This window comes from Drosophila nasuta, chromosome 3 (genome assembly GCF_023558535.2).
Source record: "Drosophila nasuta strain 15112-1781.00 chromosome 3, ASM2355853v1, whole genome shotgun sequence".
NCBI classification, from domain to species: domain Eukaryota; kingdom Metazoa; phylum Arthropoda; class Insecta; order Diptera; family Drosophilidae; genus Drosophila; species Drosophila nasuta.
In genome coordinates, this window is record NC_083457.1 from 45,689,097 (window position 1) to 45,704,901 (window position 15,805).

At 40.4% G+C, this 15,805-nt stretch overlaps 1 protein-coding gene across 1 annotated transcript in view; it reads left to right on the plus strand.

The window, feature by feature from the left end:
* Positions 1 to 15,805, plus strand: part of LOC132793386 (protein still life, isoform SIF type 1) — a 105,924-nt gene that overhangs the window by 50,198 nt on the left and 39,921 nt on the right. Inside the window, 3 exon segments of the mRNA XM_060803302.1 lie at positions 6,415 to 6,560; positions 8,966 to 9,245; positions 10,355 to 10,486. Coding sequence (XP_060659285.1) covers positions 6,415 to 6,560; positions 8,966 to 9,245; positions 10,355 to 10,486 — 558 coding nt within the window.

The following is a 15,805-nucleotide window of genomic DNA, read 5'->3' on the forward strand; positions in this document are numbered from 1 at the left end:
GCTTATAGTTCCCATAAGTACATATGTTTTGGTATTAAACAATATTTAAAGACAATATACTCGTAAATATGAATGTCTTTTCAATAACGTAAACTACATAAAATGATTTAATATTTCTTAACTAAAAGAGCATGACTAAAGTAGTATAAAGGCTGAATATTTTTTAGGAAAGTTTTGCGTTTTTTATTAGGAAATAGTTTCATTGTGTTATAAGAGATGCTCAAGGTATGCTCCTAACTTATTTGAGTCGTATATTCTACTGTAGAATATTGGACTTGTCTGTTTTTTAGCAAAGACTGACATAGAGACGTTTCTAAAGCTATATATATATATATATTTTATCTTGCGGCCTAAAAGTTTCATTACATCCAAGGCCGAGTTCTATTTCTTCCTTCTCAGTTTCTGCCTTGTTCCTTGACCTAATAATGCTTACAGTCCAAGTTTCTTGGCCTAAAATCCCGGACTGAATTTCAATTCCTTCTGGCTGCTGCCTGCGACGTCAACTAAAATCCTTGTTAGTTTTGATTGATCTGCTGCTAAGCAGGCTTCAATTTCTCAGCCTCTCTCCCACTCTCCTCTCATTTCCTCCACAAGCTTCGCAGCCAATTAACGCTAAGCATCTTCTGCTGGTTTGCTGCTCAACTGAATTGCTGCACATATTTAATCAAATCCGAATGACATGGCACAGCCAAGTTACCTGTGTTCCCCAAGGCAGCTGCCTGCCTTGTTTCCCTTTTGGCTGCTGCTCGTTGTCGCATTTCCGTTTTAATCATTGCCAAATACCAACTTACGGTTAATGCCAAATTGCTTTTCACGCTGCACAGTGTCGAGTAATTTGAATGCCTTGTGAAACGAGACGAGTTCGAGTCTTGGCTTTGACTTGAGATGAGCTGAGCTGTGAGACTAAGAAAAACTAGTAAAATGGGGAAAAACGCATGAAAAGACTTGCAATGCGTTGCAGATTTTCCACATTTTGAATCAATTTGACTTTCCCTCAGTCCCTTTGCTCGCGCTGTCTTCGTCTTGTGTCCTTTAATGCCTCACTTAAGCGCAGCTCGTGGCAAACGTGCCAGGAATTTTAGGTTCTTTGCTGACAGCTGGCAAAGCGAGTGCTTGCTTACACATATGTGAAATTGTGCGAATGTTAAAGTTGGTTCAAAGTTGTGGCAAATCACGGGGGAGGTAGTCAGAGGCAGACTGGGAATACACCGTGCATATAAACACTCTATCAAATATTGTAATTTTTGACAGCGACAGCGACAAATGAAATGATTTTTCTTCCTTTTCGGTGAAGAGTGGGGAGAGGGGAGTTGAAACATAGGTGCCAATGGCAGTCGACAGTCGTTGTCGTCATCGTTGTCGTCTCACATTTGACATTCAAAAGTCATTGATAATTATGGATGAAACGTGAACGACAGCCGCATCGAGGGATCACAATCAATTCTTGATTAGAAAACGCAGGCTCGACAGGCGACAGACGACAGGAGGGGTACAAGAGGGGAACTAGAGGGGGGCGAAGCACCTGTCCTGGCTTGGATAAGGGTGTACACTACACTGCTGCCTATGTGGGCGTGTCTCCATGTGTGTGTGTGCGTAATTTGAATTTTGATTTTGCACTGATGCTGAGATATGGCATATTAGGCCAAAGTAATCAGTTGTGGAGCAGACGAGGAGGAGAGACGAATGTGTGTGTGTGGCTCTGCATAGGGCATTTAATCTTTTGTATGATGCGAATGTGTGAGTGTGTGCGTGTTTCGGGTTGCCCATTTAGGCTTACCCATGTGCGCAGGGAAGCTCATTGTCAACCTCGTGCCGAGCTGATGAAATTCAACAACAACACTTTTAGTCATAGGAGAAGAGGAGGGAAAAAGGGAATTCAGCCTACCTAGTTTGTTGTCCCCGGTTGGGACTGGATTCGGACTGTGTATGTGTGTGTGTGTGGCAACGGGATGATATCAATTAAAAATTCATGAATCATTTGACAAACTCTTTGGGTGCCTGCAAATTGTTGCCATTCGCCAGGCCAATCAGTCGAGGTCGCATTCTCTGCTTGCTCCCCTGTTTCGGTTCCCTGTTTCACCATTGTTTGCCGGTCAAAACTCCCACACACACACACATACACACACACACACAAGCACACCAACACACACTCATACAATTGTAAATGCAGAGTAATCTGTTGTAAGTAAAAGGTAGAAAACTCGTAAATGCTAGAACACAGAGAGATATGTAGTAGAGAGCGACGAGTTTTGTCCCTTTTTTCAGCAACAACAGAAGCGAGGCACTTTCGCACATTCTAAAGGGTTTTCCATTACATTAGCCCCGATTGTTGCGTGTCTTTTCGCATCTATATTTGTGATATGTATGTTTCGAGCGAGAAAACTAATGAAGTGACCTTTGGTCTCAAGAGCGACATAAGAGTCTTTAAACACATTAAACTTGCAAACTCTTATCTGTGTCTGTGTCTGTACAAGTTATTCTAGTGTTCTTTTTATACTCCTGAAGTACTTTTCGAGCACACCTCGCAATAAGAGACAGGGTTGCCAACTCGACGGGCAACTACAACGGCGGCTGCTGCTGCTCGTGCAACACAGTTCAACAGTTCCGCTCGACAGCTTCCGTTCGGCTTGATGATTTCATGGAAAACTTCATTGAGCAAGCGGAAACTATTTCATTTGCCGCTATAAATGTTGTCAGGTGGACCAGTGGGCGGTCTTCCAAAGTGGATAGCAAATGGTGGAATGGCTCCCCATTCCACTTCCACGCCCCGTTGACGGCTGCTCTTTGAGTGTTTTTGAAGTTTTCAATATTGAAGCTGCCCCCCAAAATGATTGAGGCCACTCTGGGGCTTGTGTTGCTGTGTTCGCCCTGGGCAAGCCTCAACTTTGGCTATTTTAAACGCAACAACAGCGCCAACGAAAATTCAATAGTTGAAAATGTTGGAAAATGAAAATGAATTTCATCAAATTATTGCAAAATATACTAGACAATCGATGTTGCTGTTGCTGTTGTCGTTGTTGTTAACTGATGGGCAGCCAACACAGTGTACAAGATAATTGGAAAACTAGAACTATACACACAAAGAGTTGACATTGTTAATTAACTAAATGTCCATCAGTGTCCATGGACATTGCCTTTTCCACAGTGTTGTGCAATCTGATAAAAATGCCAAATAGTATTGGACAATTTTTTTGTGCTTCCTGACATTTCCTTGTGGGAGAAAAAATTCATTCTAAGCGAGCAATTGAAACTATTGCAATTGGAATATAATTACATAAATTGATTACAATGTTTGCTGACTGCAAATGTCCAATAAATGAAATTGCTTTTGCAGTGCTGTGTCATTACTTAAATGACAAACTAATATTGACAAATTATAGTCATCTATTCTTTCTATGCTCTCTTTTTATACCAGCTGCCCATAAGGTTGAAGGGTAATATAACCCAATGCCTATATGTAACAAGCAGAAGAAAGCATTTTCGACCCCTTATAGAATACAGAATGCTGTCTTTATGATTCATTAATATTTGGTTGCGATCAGATAAAAATCTTGGAAGTTATTTAAGAAATTATTTGAAATTGCAAAAAAACGACTGTTGAAGTCGTGTCTCTATTGCCTTGTTTGTCAGTCTGGTAGATTTTTAACTCTATGGTAAATTTTGAACGTAACGAGTGGAATGGATACCACAAATATATCTTTCAGTAAATTTTAGCACTTCATTGGTACAATCTTGATTTTGTATATTTTTAAACTAATAGTCTATCCATTTGGCAAATATATTTCTCGGTATATTAATTTGGTATATTTTGAGCATTATAGTATATCCATATGTCACATAGCTTTCGGTATATTAATTTGATAATAATTTAATAATATAAAATACCGTCTTCTCACTGTTTTGATTTTATTGAAAATGTGTAGCGGGTATCTCACAGTCCAGTACGCTCAACTAAAAATTTCCTACTTGATTGATATTGAATTCACTGCAGCTCTGTACAATTACATGAATGGGAAAAGTAGTAACTACTTTCTTTCTTTTCTAAAACTATTCACAAATGTGCCTCACATCAATTTCCATAAGAAATTCGAATACTGTAAATTTGATTTTGCAAATTAAATAAGAATGTCGGAAGCTCTTCGCTTTTAGATGGAAAGATTCATCAGCCTTGGCAGTGCTTGGCAATTACACAATTGGCGTGCAGTGTTATAGAACGCTTTAAACATAGAATCTGCTTCTCTTCAGAGGCAAAACAGATGTTGCCCACGCACACACACACACACACACATACGCACACACTCAGAGTCACACACAAACGAATTTTCCCTTTGCGACATTTGCCAATTAATCAGAGCTACAAGCGATGTGTCATCAGCACCTATCGTTGCGACTCAATGGAGTCCGCATGCCAAATGCCATATGCCCCATGCTCCCGCCGCATGCCACATGACACATGCCCCCATGCGCCACCCGTATATGCCCCAATAAAATTGCTACCCTTGCCACAGAGGTGCCGCTTTGATCTGCGCGTCTGCTGGGTTTATTTTTGTATCTTTTTTTATTTCTTATTTTTCTTCACTCGAGCTCCGGTTTTTTTCTTCTTCTTGCTTTTTGGTAATTCCAACTCTGAAAATATTTATGTTGCCGCTCGCAGCCTGAAGCGAGAGCGCGGGGAGAGGGGTAGCTCCATCAGCTCAGCTCACGTTTGGGTATTTGCATGCCTTTGCACTCCTTCGATTAATATAAAATTTGATTAAACTTGGCCAACGACAAACGACGACGTAGACGGGCATGATGATAGGGATATAGCTAAGGGAGGTGGAAGGACGTCACTTGTGGGTTAAGCACACATGACTTTGCTGCAGAAAAAGGGCGATCATTGGGGCGTGGCTGCTGTGCAAACATAAACGCACACGCCACTTGACAGTTGCCAGTTGCCAGAGAGAGTTGCGAGCTGCCTGCCGCTTGCCGCTTGCCGCTTGCTTGCTGCTTTGCCCCCCCGTGGGGCAGTCAAATAAATAACTTGTAAAACATGCATATGAGCAAAAATGTTTGAAAATTGCCAAAAACCTAAAAGGTGAAGAGGGATCGGGAGAGTGGATGTGTGGGTGGAGAACGAGTGAGAGCTCGACTGTATCGTAGTTACCAAAGCCAAGAAATTGGGGCCAAGGAATTGACGGGTCCTGTCGCTTCCTCCCGCTCCCGCTCTCTATTCTCGCTTGTCCGTTTGGCGCTGCAGGAAGAGAAGACGAAACGAATAAACACATTGTAAATTGATTTCCTTGGGAACTCAAATAAAAATGGCATGAAAAGCAAGTGAGCGACGACGACGACGACGACGACGACATTGTGGGCTCTGTCAGCTGTGGGCGGTGGGCGGTGGTAGGGGCGTGGCCTGTAGCACCACCCAATTGAAACGAATGAATGGGCAAACCAATTTTTATTGCCACGCGGGACACGTAGCGCGCTGCCGTTGCCTCAACTTGATTCCCACACGGACCAGGACGAGAACGAGAATGAGGAAGAGGCTGCTGCTACCCCGCCTTCAAGTTTGCTTCCCAGTTGCCTCCGTTGCTAGTTGCCAGTTGCCAGCCTGCTGCCTTGGCATGTCTGTTTTCCTGTTGCGAAAGCAAAATTGGCGCACTGGGTGCTGTGGTGAGAACGGAAGGAAGTCGGAAGATGGCCATGCCATGGCAAGTAGAAAGAGAAGCGAGAAGAGAGAGCAGCAGTCGCTGCTGTCGACCCGGCTTTTGATGGAATGCTCGCTCGATAACATGCCCAAGTAACTGTTTGGCATTGCCTTCTACTCTGCCACTTCCATCTCCCGCTGCTTCACTCTGTGCTCTATCAGCAGCTATTGCTGATTCGTTTTCTGAGCCGTTCGTTGTTGTCAATTGTTGTGCTGTCCATCCATCGCTGCTTGCTCTCTCTCTCTCTCTTTCTATCTGCCTCTCATCCATTGCCTGTCCCATGTTGCCAACTTCACTAAAAATGCAGGCGAGAGAAGACAAATTGCTTTATCGACGACATACGTAACAAATGTTGCTGTCGGCAGTGACAACGGCAACGGCAACAGCAATGGCAACAACAACAATAGCAACAACAAGGAGCCAGTCAACCATTATTGGTTTCAAATGGCTTACGGCTCTTCGATTGGCGGGGCATCATCGGGTTGAGGATGCTGATTGTAGCTCAGACTTCGAGCTCTCTCTCTTTCTTTGCTAATTATGACTTAATTATTTCAATTATTATTTGTGCGCCTTATATATGCCAACTTGATTGTTGTTGCCAGCGACAACAACAGCAGCAACATCAATAAGTAAGATACATTTCAAGTAGTGAATTTTGTTGCCAACTCTTGAGTTGTTTGTTCTGTATTGATTTGTACTTTAATTGGCATTCATTTTGTTACAGATTTCGGACGATGATCGAATGAGCCTAACTACTGCCGTTTCGGATGAAGATGATGGCGAAAGTGTCATGGCGTCACCATATAAAGCAAAGGCCACTGGCACCGCTGCATCCTCCTTCAATTGCACAGGCGCTGTCCGCAAAGCTGGGTGAGTACTGATAGCGATAACTGTGCTGAGTGTGTGTTGTGTGTGTTATGTGTGGCATGCCCCTCTAGGGATTGCCTGGCACGTGTGTCACAACTCTTCGGCCAAACAGCAACTCCTTCCATCATAAATAATGCGGCAAATGGGGCTGCCAACATCTCGCTACTCCCATCACGTGTACTGCGCGAGTATTATGAAGTGTGTGCGGAGATTATTAGACACCTGATAAATAGGATGATAGCAAGCAACGAGGCAAAACTGGGGAGGGAGTGCTGCAGCGCATGCTGAATATGAATAGCACCAAGAGGAGGAGTCCAGGGTATTTTATGAGCTAACAAATCGCTTCTATGTGCCGGATTATCATCAAATATTAAAATAATAGCTCGTTATTATTAGTTCAAGCGCTAGTTTTTGGCACTTTCTTTTGAAGTTTAGCTTTATACGAGAAACTAAATGATGCTTGAAGCAGTAGTGGAAACTAAATGATGCTTGAAGTGACTTCAACAGAGTTATAAAAAATTTTAAGAAAGTGATGTATTTTATGATTTAATACTGATATATTTAACGAGAATAGAACATGGACTGCAAAATATTTAAGCAGATAACAATGTCTTCTATATCAATATCTACTAGTTTTAGGCAATTGCATTTTGACGCTATTGGAAAATAATTAAGAAATTTTTTAATAATTTACTAATTTTAGGAAAATGCAATCTAGATTGAAATTTAAAGAGAAAGTCAACGATTTCTATTTGACTTAATTAACGTTAATAATGCAAGGATTATATACAATTTTATAAGATAGTAAATGTGAAGAGTAATATTCAACATTAAAATGATAACTCACTATTACTTCACCTTACGTTTTAGACATCGAATAACACATCAAATGACTTAAACAGAATCATGAAATTAAACTATAAAGCAAGCGAATAAATTAAACATTGTGCTGGAATATCATAGAACATTGAACAATGTTCCAAAACCAATTATTGGTTTTAGACAATTACCTTTTTATGAAAATGCTATTGCTGAACGCTACACTTTTCCAAAAATAATATTTAACTATTATTTTCTATGTATTCGATGGGAATAATGACAGGATTACAGAGTATTTTACGAGCTTAATATCAATAAACACTAAAACTAAATTTAGGCAATTGCTTTTGAAAATTTGCGTTATACTACAAAAATAATATTAAAAAATTGGAAAATAGTATTTAAATTTAAATAGAATGTAAACATTATGTTTAATGTGTAAGCACAATGCTTACAGAGTATTTAAAAAGGTATCAAAGTGCCTCTGTGCCGCATTATCATTGAAATGATAGTTTGTTATTGATTCAGCAACTAGTTTTAGGCAATTGCTTGCGTCAATCGAGAAATTCAATGAAGCTTAAAGCGATTTTCAATGAAATATACAATTTAAAAGACAATAAATGGAATTTTTAATTTATTCAACGTCGACTACGAACTTTCGACGCAAAATCAATATTAATGTTAATTTAAAAATGAAATGCGTCGATTGATAAATATAAATAGAGGTATTTTTTTTGACTGCCATATTTTATGTCTAGATGACGAGTTATGAATGAAATTGAAAAACATAAATGAAAGAAAAATTAAAAGTGCAAAAAATGTATATTCTTTCAATAAAATCTGAACGCAAAAGCTATATGTAAAATAAAACTAACAAAATTCAATACACCCAAGGATGTTTGGCAAATCATATTATTTTTAATGTTCAACAGAAGCACCAATTTAACACTGCTGCTATGAAACAGTTTAGTAATATTTTGCGAAAATAAATTTGATACTTATAAAATATATTTAATATCTATAAATGAATTAAATTTCTGAATGAAATTACAGCAATTAGCAAACATTTTAATTATATTTCCCTAAAGTAAATTATATACTTTTAACATATATTTCAAAACTATTTAATACAGCAGTTAGCAAACATTTCACTGATATTTTGGCAAGTAAATTAGTTACTTTTAGTATATTTTTAACATCTATGAAAACATTCATTTATTATAACAATCAGCAAACATTTCAATGATATTTTCGCCAAGTAAATTAGATACCTTTAGCACATATTTAACAACTGCAAATTACAAACAAAGCGAGGCAAAATGCATTTGAATGTAGCTAGAGAAAAGTGAGGATTATGCAAGTAGCTGGCATTTAATTAGCTCAGTTATGCAAGAACTTGCAGCAGCAAATAGCCAGGAGTATTAATGACATTTGCCAGCTACAAGGCCAACAAGGACGAGTGTGTTGGGAATTATGTGATGGCATTTGCTCTCGTTCGTTTCGTTATTGACTCGTCACTCGCTCGAGTTGATTTATAACTCGCTGATTGCTAATTTCTATGCATTTCGTTTTTTTGGTTTCTCTTACAGCTTTCTATCGGTAAAGAAATGGTTACTACGCAAGAAGCATCAAATCGAGCTGGCTCGCAAGCGCGGCTGGAAGGGCTATTGGGTGTGCCTGAAGGGGACAACATTGCTCTTCTATCCGTGCGATTCGCGAGAGGGTCGCAGCGTCGAGGCGGCGCCCAAGCATTTAATTATTGTCGATGGGGCAATTATGCAGCCGATACCGGAGCATCCGAAGCGCGATTACATATTCTGTCTGAGCACCGCGTTCGGTGATGCCTATCTCTTCCAGGCGCCTTGTCAGGTGAGTTTACCAGCTGAAGATGAAATTGAAGTCGAAGTTGAAGTTCGAGTTGTGTTCCGTTGCGTTGTTGGCCGCAGGATATGATGATGATGAGGATGAGGATGCGTGGTGCGCAGTCAATAAGCCTGGGAAGTCCTTCAAGCGTAAGCGTCTTTCCTCAATTAGAAAAAAGAGCTTTGATGGCCTCTGGCCAGAACGGGACATAAAAGCTGGCCTTGTCCAGGCGGCAGCAACGACAACATTGACAAACAAGACTTGGACTTGGACGACATAGCCATTGAGCCATTGAGTGCAGTTAGCTCTGCGTCTGTGTGTGTGTGAGTTGTTTGCGCAAGGATACCAAGGATATCTATCAGCTCCCGCACTCACTCTCTCCTTCGCTGTGTGGTGTCGAGTTCAGCGCTCGCGGCCTTTCAACAGACCTTACACGTAATCGCCATGCAAAATGTGTGCCACACACACACACATACACAGAGACACAGACACACTGACAGTTTAAGACTCGCAGGCGTTAACTGATGCAGCGGCAGCAGCAGCCCCACAAATGGCTCAAATGCAAATCGCCAGGCTTAAAGTGCGATTGAGGTTGGTCTGGGACAGCAGAAGCAGAAGCAGCAATGGCAACAGTAAATGGCAAACTGGCAACTGGCAGATTGCCTTGAACGGAAGAACGTAACAGTAGCTGGGCCTGGGCCTGGTCCTGGGCTCTGGGTCCTTGTGCCTAAACTGTTACATGTCTCAAAGGCATACGCTGCTCATTCATCTCGGCACTAACTCAAACCCAAAGCCAAAGTCGAAGCTGCAGCGGAGCCCCCTGCTGGTTGCTGACAGCATTTCTGCCTGGCCGCCTTAGTGATTTGTCATTAAATTTGCATAACTGATAGTCAACCAACAACGACAACATACACAACAACAATAGCTATAACAACAACAGCGACAACAACAACGAGAACAACAACTTTGTCGACATCGAATTCGACATTTGGCGCTGGGGAGCAACGTCAAATTGCTTGCGGTGCATTTGGCTTTGCAATTTGTAACAACTAACATAGCTCGCTAGCTCTCTCTAACTCACTCTGTCTCTTTCTCCCTTTTTTACTCTTTCTCAGGTGGAGCTGGAGAATTGGGTGAATAGCATACACAGCGCCTGTGCCGCCGCATTTGCACGTCATCGCGGTAAAACGGGCACACTGCATCTGCTGCAGGAGGAGATCTTTCGCCTGGAGAAGGCCATTGAATCGGTAAGTGAATGCCAACGTTTTACTTAGCATTTCCCCCTTTCCTCCTCGGTTTACCTGTCGACAAGTATTTGTTGGCGATTATGTCGAGTATGTCTGAAGGATATGTGTGTGTGTTTGTCGAGCTCAAGGATATTGAGTTGAATTGTTGCCGAGCGGTTTTTGGCTTGAAGGAAATTGTTGAGCTGCTTCAGCACAAATTCAAGTGGCTCCAGCATTGAAAGTGTACTCACGGCATGTGTTAAGTATATGAGCATTACCCGCTCACTTCCTCCCTTTCTCTCTTTCGCACACATCCTCTGTCTGAGGTGTGGAAAAGCTGCTTGTCGTGGCAACTACAGCTGCAGCTACTACACCGCATTATTATTCGCCACACAAAATGATATGCAAAAAGAAGTCGCTCGGCAGACATTTAAATCTCTTGATTTATGAACTCTGTGCTCCGCGATTCAACTACATTCCGAAATGTGAGTCAAGTTTACAGCGAATGCTATTCCATTGGCATTTCCATTTGTAAGCATTTATGGCAGTTGAATCGATTAAGCACAAATTCCACATAAATGACATAATTATGCAGTGAAATTTTGCTGCATGACTTTGCCCGCATATCATCAAGATTTCAACATAATTTAAATGCAGTTTGATCTACTTTGCGATTTGATTATCAATCAGTGATGTATTTACACTGGAAGGAGACTGCTATAAATGCTTGGCAATCTAAAAGATCAACACAAATCCAAGTAAAACCATTAAATCAATCAATAAAATTATCTTAAAGCTACTCGTGTTCATTCAATTTGGCAACTGCAGAGTTTTCTTCTTTTTTTTTGTGGCAGGGCACATCATTGATATTCAGAACAGGATTTTCTATGTTTCGGCACCTAATCATTCGTTCAAGTAATCAAACAACAAAGCCAAATTGAACGAACACATCAATTCGCGATGATTTCTCAACTTCGCCTCAACTTTTCTTCTGTGTTTATATGTGTGTGTGTGGCAAAGACACAACAAACGCATTTGCCAGTAAGTAGGGGAGAATTCTCCCCCTCACAATTTTCGCAATTTCTCAATTTCGCAATAGTCGTCGCAGCAGCAGCAGCCACAAGCACATTTCTAGCCAATTTCTCAGTGAAGTTCCCCAATGATTTATGCGCTGCCTGTTTTAGCTGGCTTCCTTTCGACTTGCAGCTCCTTGTGGTAGCTGCCACTGCTGTTGGCTCTGCTCCATTTATGTATTTGCTTTCAAATCAATTCCCCATCAATTTCGCGTCGCGGCTTCGCAGCAACAACATTTGTTTCTCTTTCTCTCCCCCTCACTCTCTGGGCTGCAGTGCAATTTATTTGCACAACTTTGCGGCAGCAAAATTGAGCGGCCAAAATGAAAACAAAAAGTGGAAACACAAAACCAAATAGAACTCGAAGTCAAGTCGTTGGAGAGTACAAGGAACTGCACTTGCCACACAATAAATGGCTAGATAAACTGGGCTCCAAAGTGAGGGAGAGAGTGAGGTGGGGGAGGAGAGCGGAGGAAGACTGCTTAGCAAAGGGCTGCAAAGGGTTTTGTGCCGCATTTGGATGACACTGCAGCAGCTGCACTGAATAAACCTCTTTTTGCTACTGCTGCTGTTGTTGTGCTCCTTTGATTTGTTTATTTATTTTTGCATCATGTCATTTACAGCGCAAATTTTGCGGCCATCTTTTTCATGCGCATGAATACCCTGTACTTGACATAGAATGAGGTTTTACTGACTGCTTTATTAAACACTATTCCTTGGGGAATGATTATCTGGTAGTCGAGCTAGTTTGAAGCTTAAAGCATTCTCGTTGATTGCCATCGTCGTTGTTGCTCTTGTTGTTGTTAGCTCAACTCCTAAAGACAATTATTTTGTCTGTCCATCAGTCGACGAATGGCGAACGGGAAACGACGAGTCCATCTTATATATCCTGACTGCTGCCTGCTGTCCGTTCCCGTTGACTTCATTCATTCGTCTCTGTCGCTGGGATTTTGCACAAACTGTTGGCAGCGTCTCGCCCCCGGTTTCTAATTTAGTTTTTCTCATTTACACGTTAACTTCAAGTTTGATGTTATGAACCGTCTTCAGCTTTTTCCTTCTCCATCGTTATTCTTGTCGTTGTCCGGTTTGCTGCTGCTGCTGCTGTTGTTTGTCCGAGGATATCTGTCCCTTTGGATAAACCATAATTACTTCCTTGAACGCTGCGTTTTTCTGTCCACTTTTCCACTTGCAAGTTTTCAACTAGATTTTTTCATTGCTGCTGTTGTTTTGTTTTCACTTTAGTTCGAGTCGCAAAGTCCGGTTCCGAGTCCGAGACTGTCACAAGAGTCACTTGAGAGTCAGCTGGTTTAGTTTTCAAGTGCCACGCCCACTCGCAAAATGTTGAGCCTCCGCGCTTTCAGTTTTCTTTTTTTTTATGTAATTCGGCCTGGCCAAAGTTGCCGCCATGAATATTAATTAAATGAGCTGCAGGAGTGGCCACAAAATGCAATTGCATTTGCATTACAATTTGGATTTGCATTTGCATTCGCATTCGTATTCGCATTCGCATTTGTTGTTAATTAATTTTGTGTGCAAAGAAAAGCAGCAAAATAGTCGTCGTCGTCGTACTTATTAAAGTGCCTCGGGATAAACAAAGCTGCCAAGTCATAAAAACAGCACGATGAAGAAGAAGAAGACGAAGTCGCAATGTTATTGCCCTGAATGGAATTAAACAACTGTGTGGCAAAAGCTGAAACTTTGTGCTGCACGACATCAAAGCACCCTGCATAGACAGGGAGTACTCAAATAATTAAGCAGCTTTTAGTTAAAGTGTTATTTAACTTATATGAAGATGGCGCCCAACGTACTGTGACTATTTATTATACTATTTGAGTGTATTCTTTATCTATCACTCAACTTTAATCGCTTGTAAACATGCCTTGTAGTCGCAGCGACCTGCTGCATTTACATAAGCGTGCAGGGTGCGATGAAAAGGTGTCGTCATGTGGCGCCCAACGTGGGTTGCCTATCACCGTATCACAGCAACAACAACTGTCGTTTTATAGTCATGCAGGCGTGGCTGAAATGAGCAACAGTGTTGTCTACGCTTTTTGTCTTCGACTTCTACTTTGTGCCAGGCATAAATGTATGAGAGTTTATGTGTGTGTGTCACACGCCCACACATACAGCTTGGGCTGTTTGTCTGCCCTTTTTTATAGCTGTCACCTTTCGGAAATAATCATATATGTGTCAGTGGGGGACAGCACTTCGCTTCGTTTGCTTTAGCTTTTCTAGTTTTTCGCCAGCTATCTATTTTTCTTCTCGCATAAAGCACTTGCACACCAGCTCACACACACACACACACGCATATACACAATGCAGGCGTACGTTGGGCAAAAACGAAAAAAAAAAAAAAATACAGAAAATATATGTAGAGAATGAAAAAAAAATGGGTAGTAGCTGCCCGAGCGCGTTTGGTTTTTCGTACGCTCTGGTTTTTACGCTCTAATTACGACTCCTACAACAGGCCATCCCCCATTCCCCATCCCCATTCCCCCACATTCTTCATTCATCCCCCTCGCTACAAGTGTACACATACACACACACACAACACGACGAACTGCCGCCATAGTTGCCTCTGCCCCCGCTGTTACTGTTTTTATTCCCAGTGGCTCTCGTGGCTCGTGTGCAATTGCCATGGCGCACAGTCTAAACAAGGCTCACTTGCCTGCTGCTTTCAATTTGCAATGGCGGCTGTCATTTCAGCTCAATAGCAACTCCTCTTCTCTCCTCTCCTCTCCTCACTCCCCTCACACTTGGTCGAATGTGGTCTCTGTTTCTGGTTTTTTTTTTATTATTTTTTTAAATCGCTTGGCCTGTTTGGTTTTAAATTTTTTATGCATTTGGCTTGCGCTTGTTGCATATTCTCCATCGATAAATTTATTTATATATGCTCTTGCGTACATATGAATAATTGGGCTAATTAAATGTTGCATTCATCGTTTAGGCTGTTAATTGTTTAACACAATTTATGCCATTCAATTGAGCGACAGAAAAACGCTTAACAAAATGCCTAAATGAATCAATTTCCTGCCAAATAGACCAATTTCAATTATGCAACATTTTATTATGAATTTAATTTTCAAACATTTTTTACGAGGTTGTCTGAAAAAATCGGTTATTGGATTGTTTTCGTTAAAAAAAATGGAATTTAAAATAATACCAAAATACATGAGTAAAGGCAGATAATCTGAATATTTATTATAGTCGAAGGGGTGAAAGTTTTAATAACTTTGTGCAAAAAATATATTATAGAAGTTATTCAAAAATAATTTAATATGGCAAAAAGTTGCTGTAGCTGTTTGGTTTTATTTGCTTTACCAGATAGTCACGAATATTTTGTCTGTGGTCTAATTTGATTGTATAGATAGTATATCTTTTAAAAATTTATCGTTTGGTATATTTTAGTATTTTTTCGATATTATACGTTTGTATTTTTCAATATATTCATGCCTACTATCCAAAGACTGATAACTACAAATAAGTAAGAAAGAGAGATACCCGTTATCCCTTTTTTACAAAAACAAAACAACGCTATATTATTCTTAAAATATACCGAAATGTGCGAAGCACCATAAATGGTATATCGTTGAAGTACTACATTCGAAATAGTATACACGTTAAAATATACCAGATTGCTACCCTAAGCAGCAAAAACTCCAATGCAGTGGGCGTAATTTTCCATATATAAGTTATTCTTAAATAACTTCCACAATTTTTATCCGAGCAAAACCACATTGTCATGAATCATAAATACTGTAGTTATTATTGTCTATAGCAAAATTCAACTCTAGCTGGTATACTAATTCATTAACTAAAACAAATTATCCGATCTCTTTTATCCGTATTTTCACAGTTTTTTAAAGAAAAATGAGCAAACAACAAAACATTGTTTGCTTTAAGAAAATAAAAATATAAGGACAGCCCGATAACATAACGAAAGTTTCTTTTAATATGTGTTTAACTTTATTTTAAAAAATGTGCTGCAACAAGCTGATAACTATAATGTTGCACCATATAAATATAATCCCACTGCAAGTGTCTACTAATCGCAAGTTAGTCAAAACTATTTCCGGCTCTCTCTTCTCCTCCAGAGTTGCTGCTATGCGTACTCGTATTTTTTGGCCACAGCATATTTTGTCGGCCAGCTAATTTGTAGTTGGCTTGGTCCAAAAAAACGGGCCAGACACTGTAGAAAGCCGTCAAGCCATTAATTAATTTGATTACAATTAAGCTTAAATTTAAGCTCACAAAATCCTTAAATTTG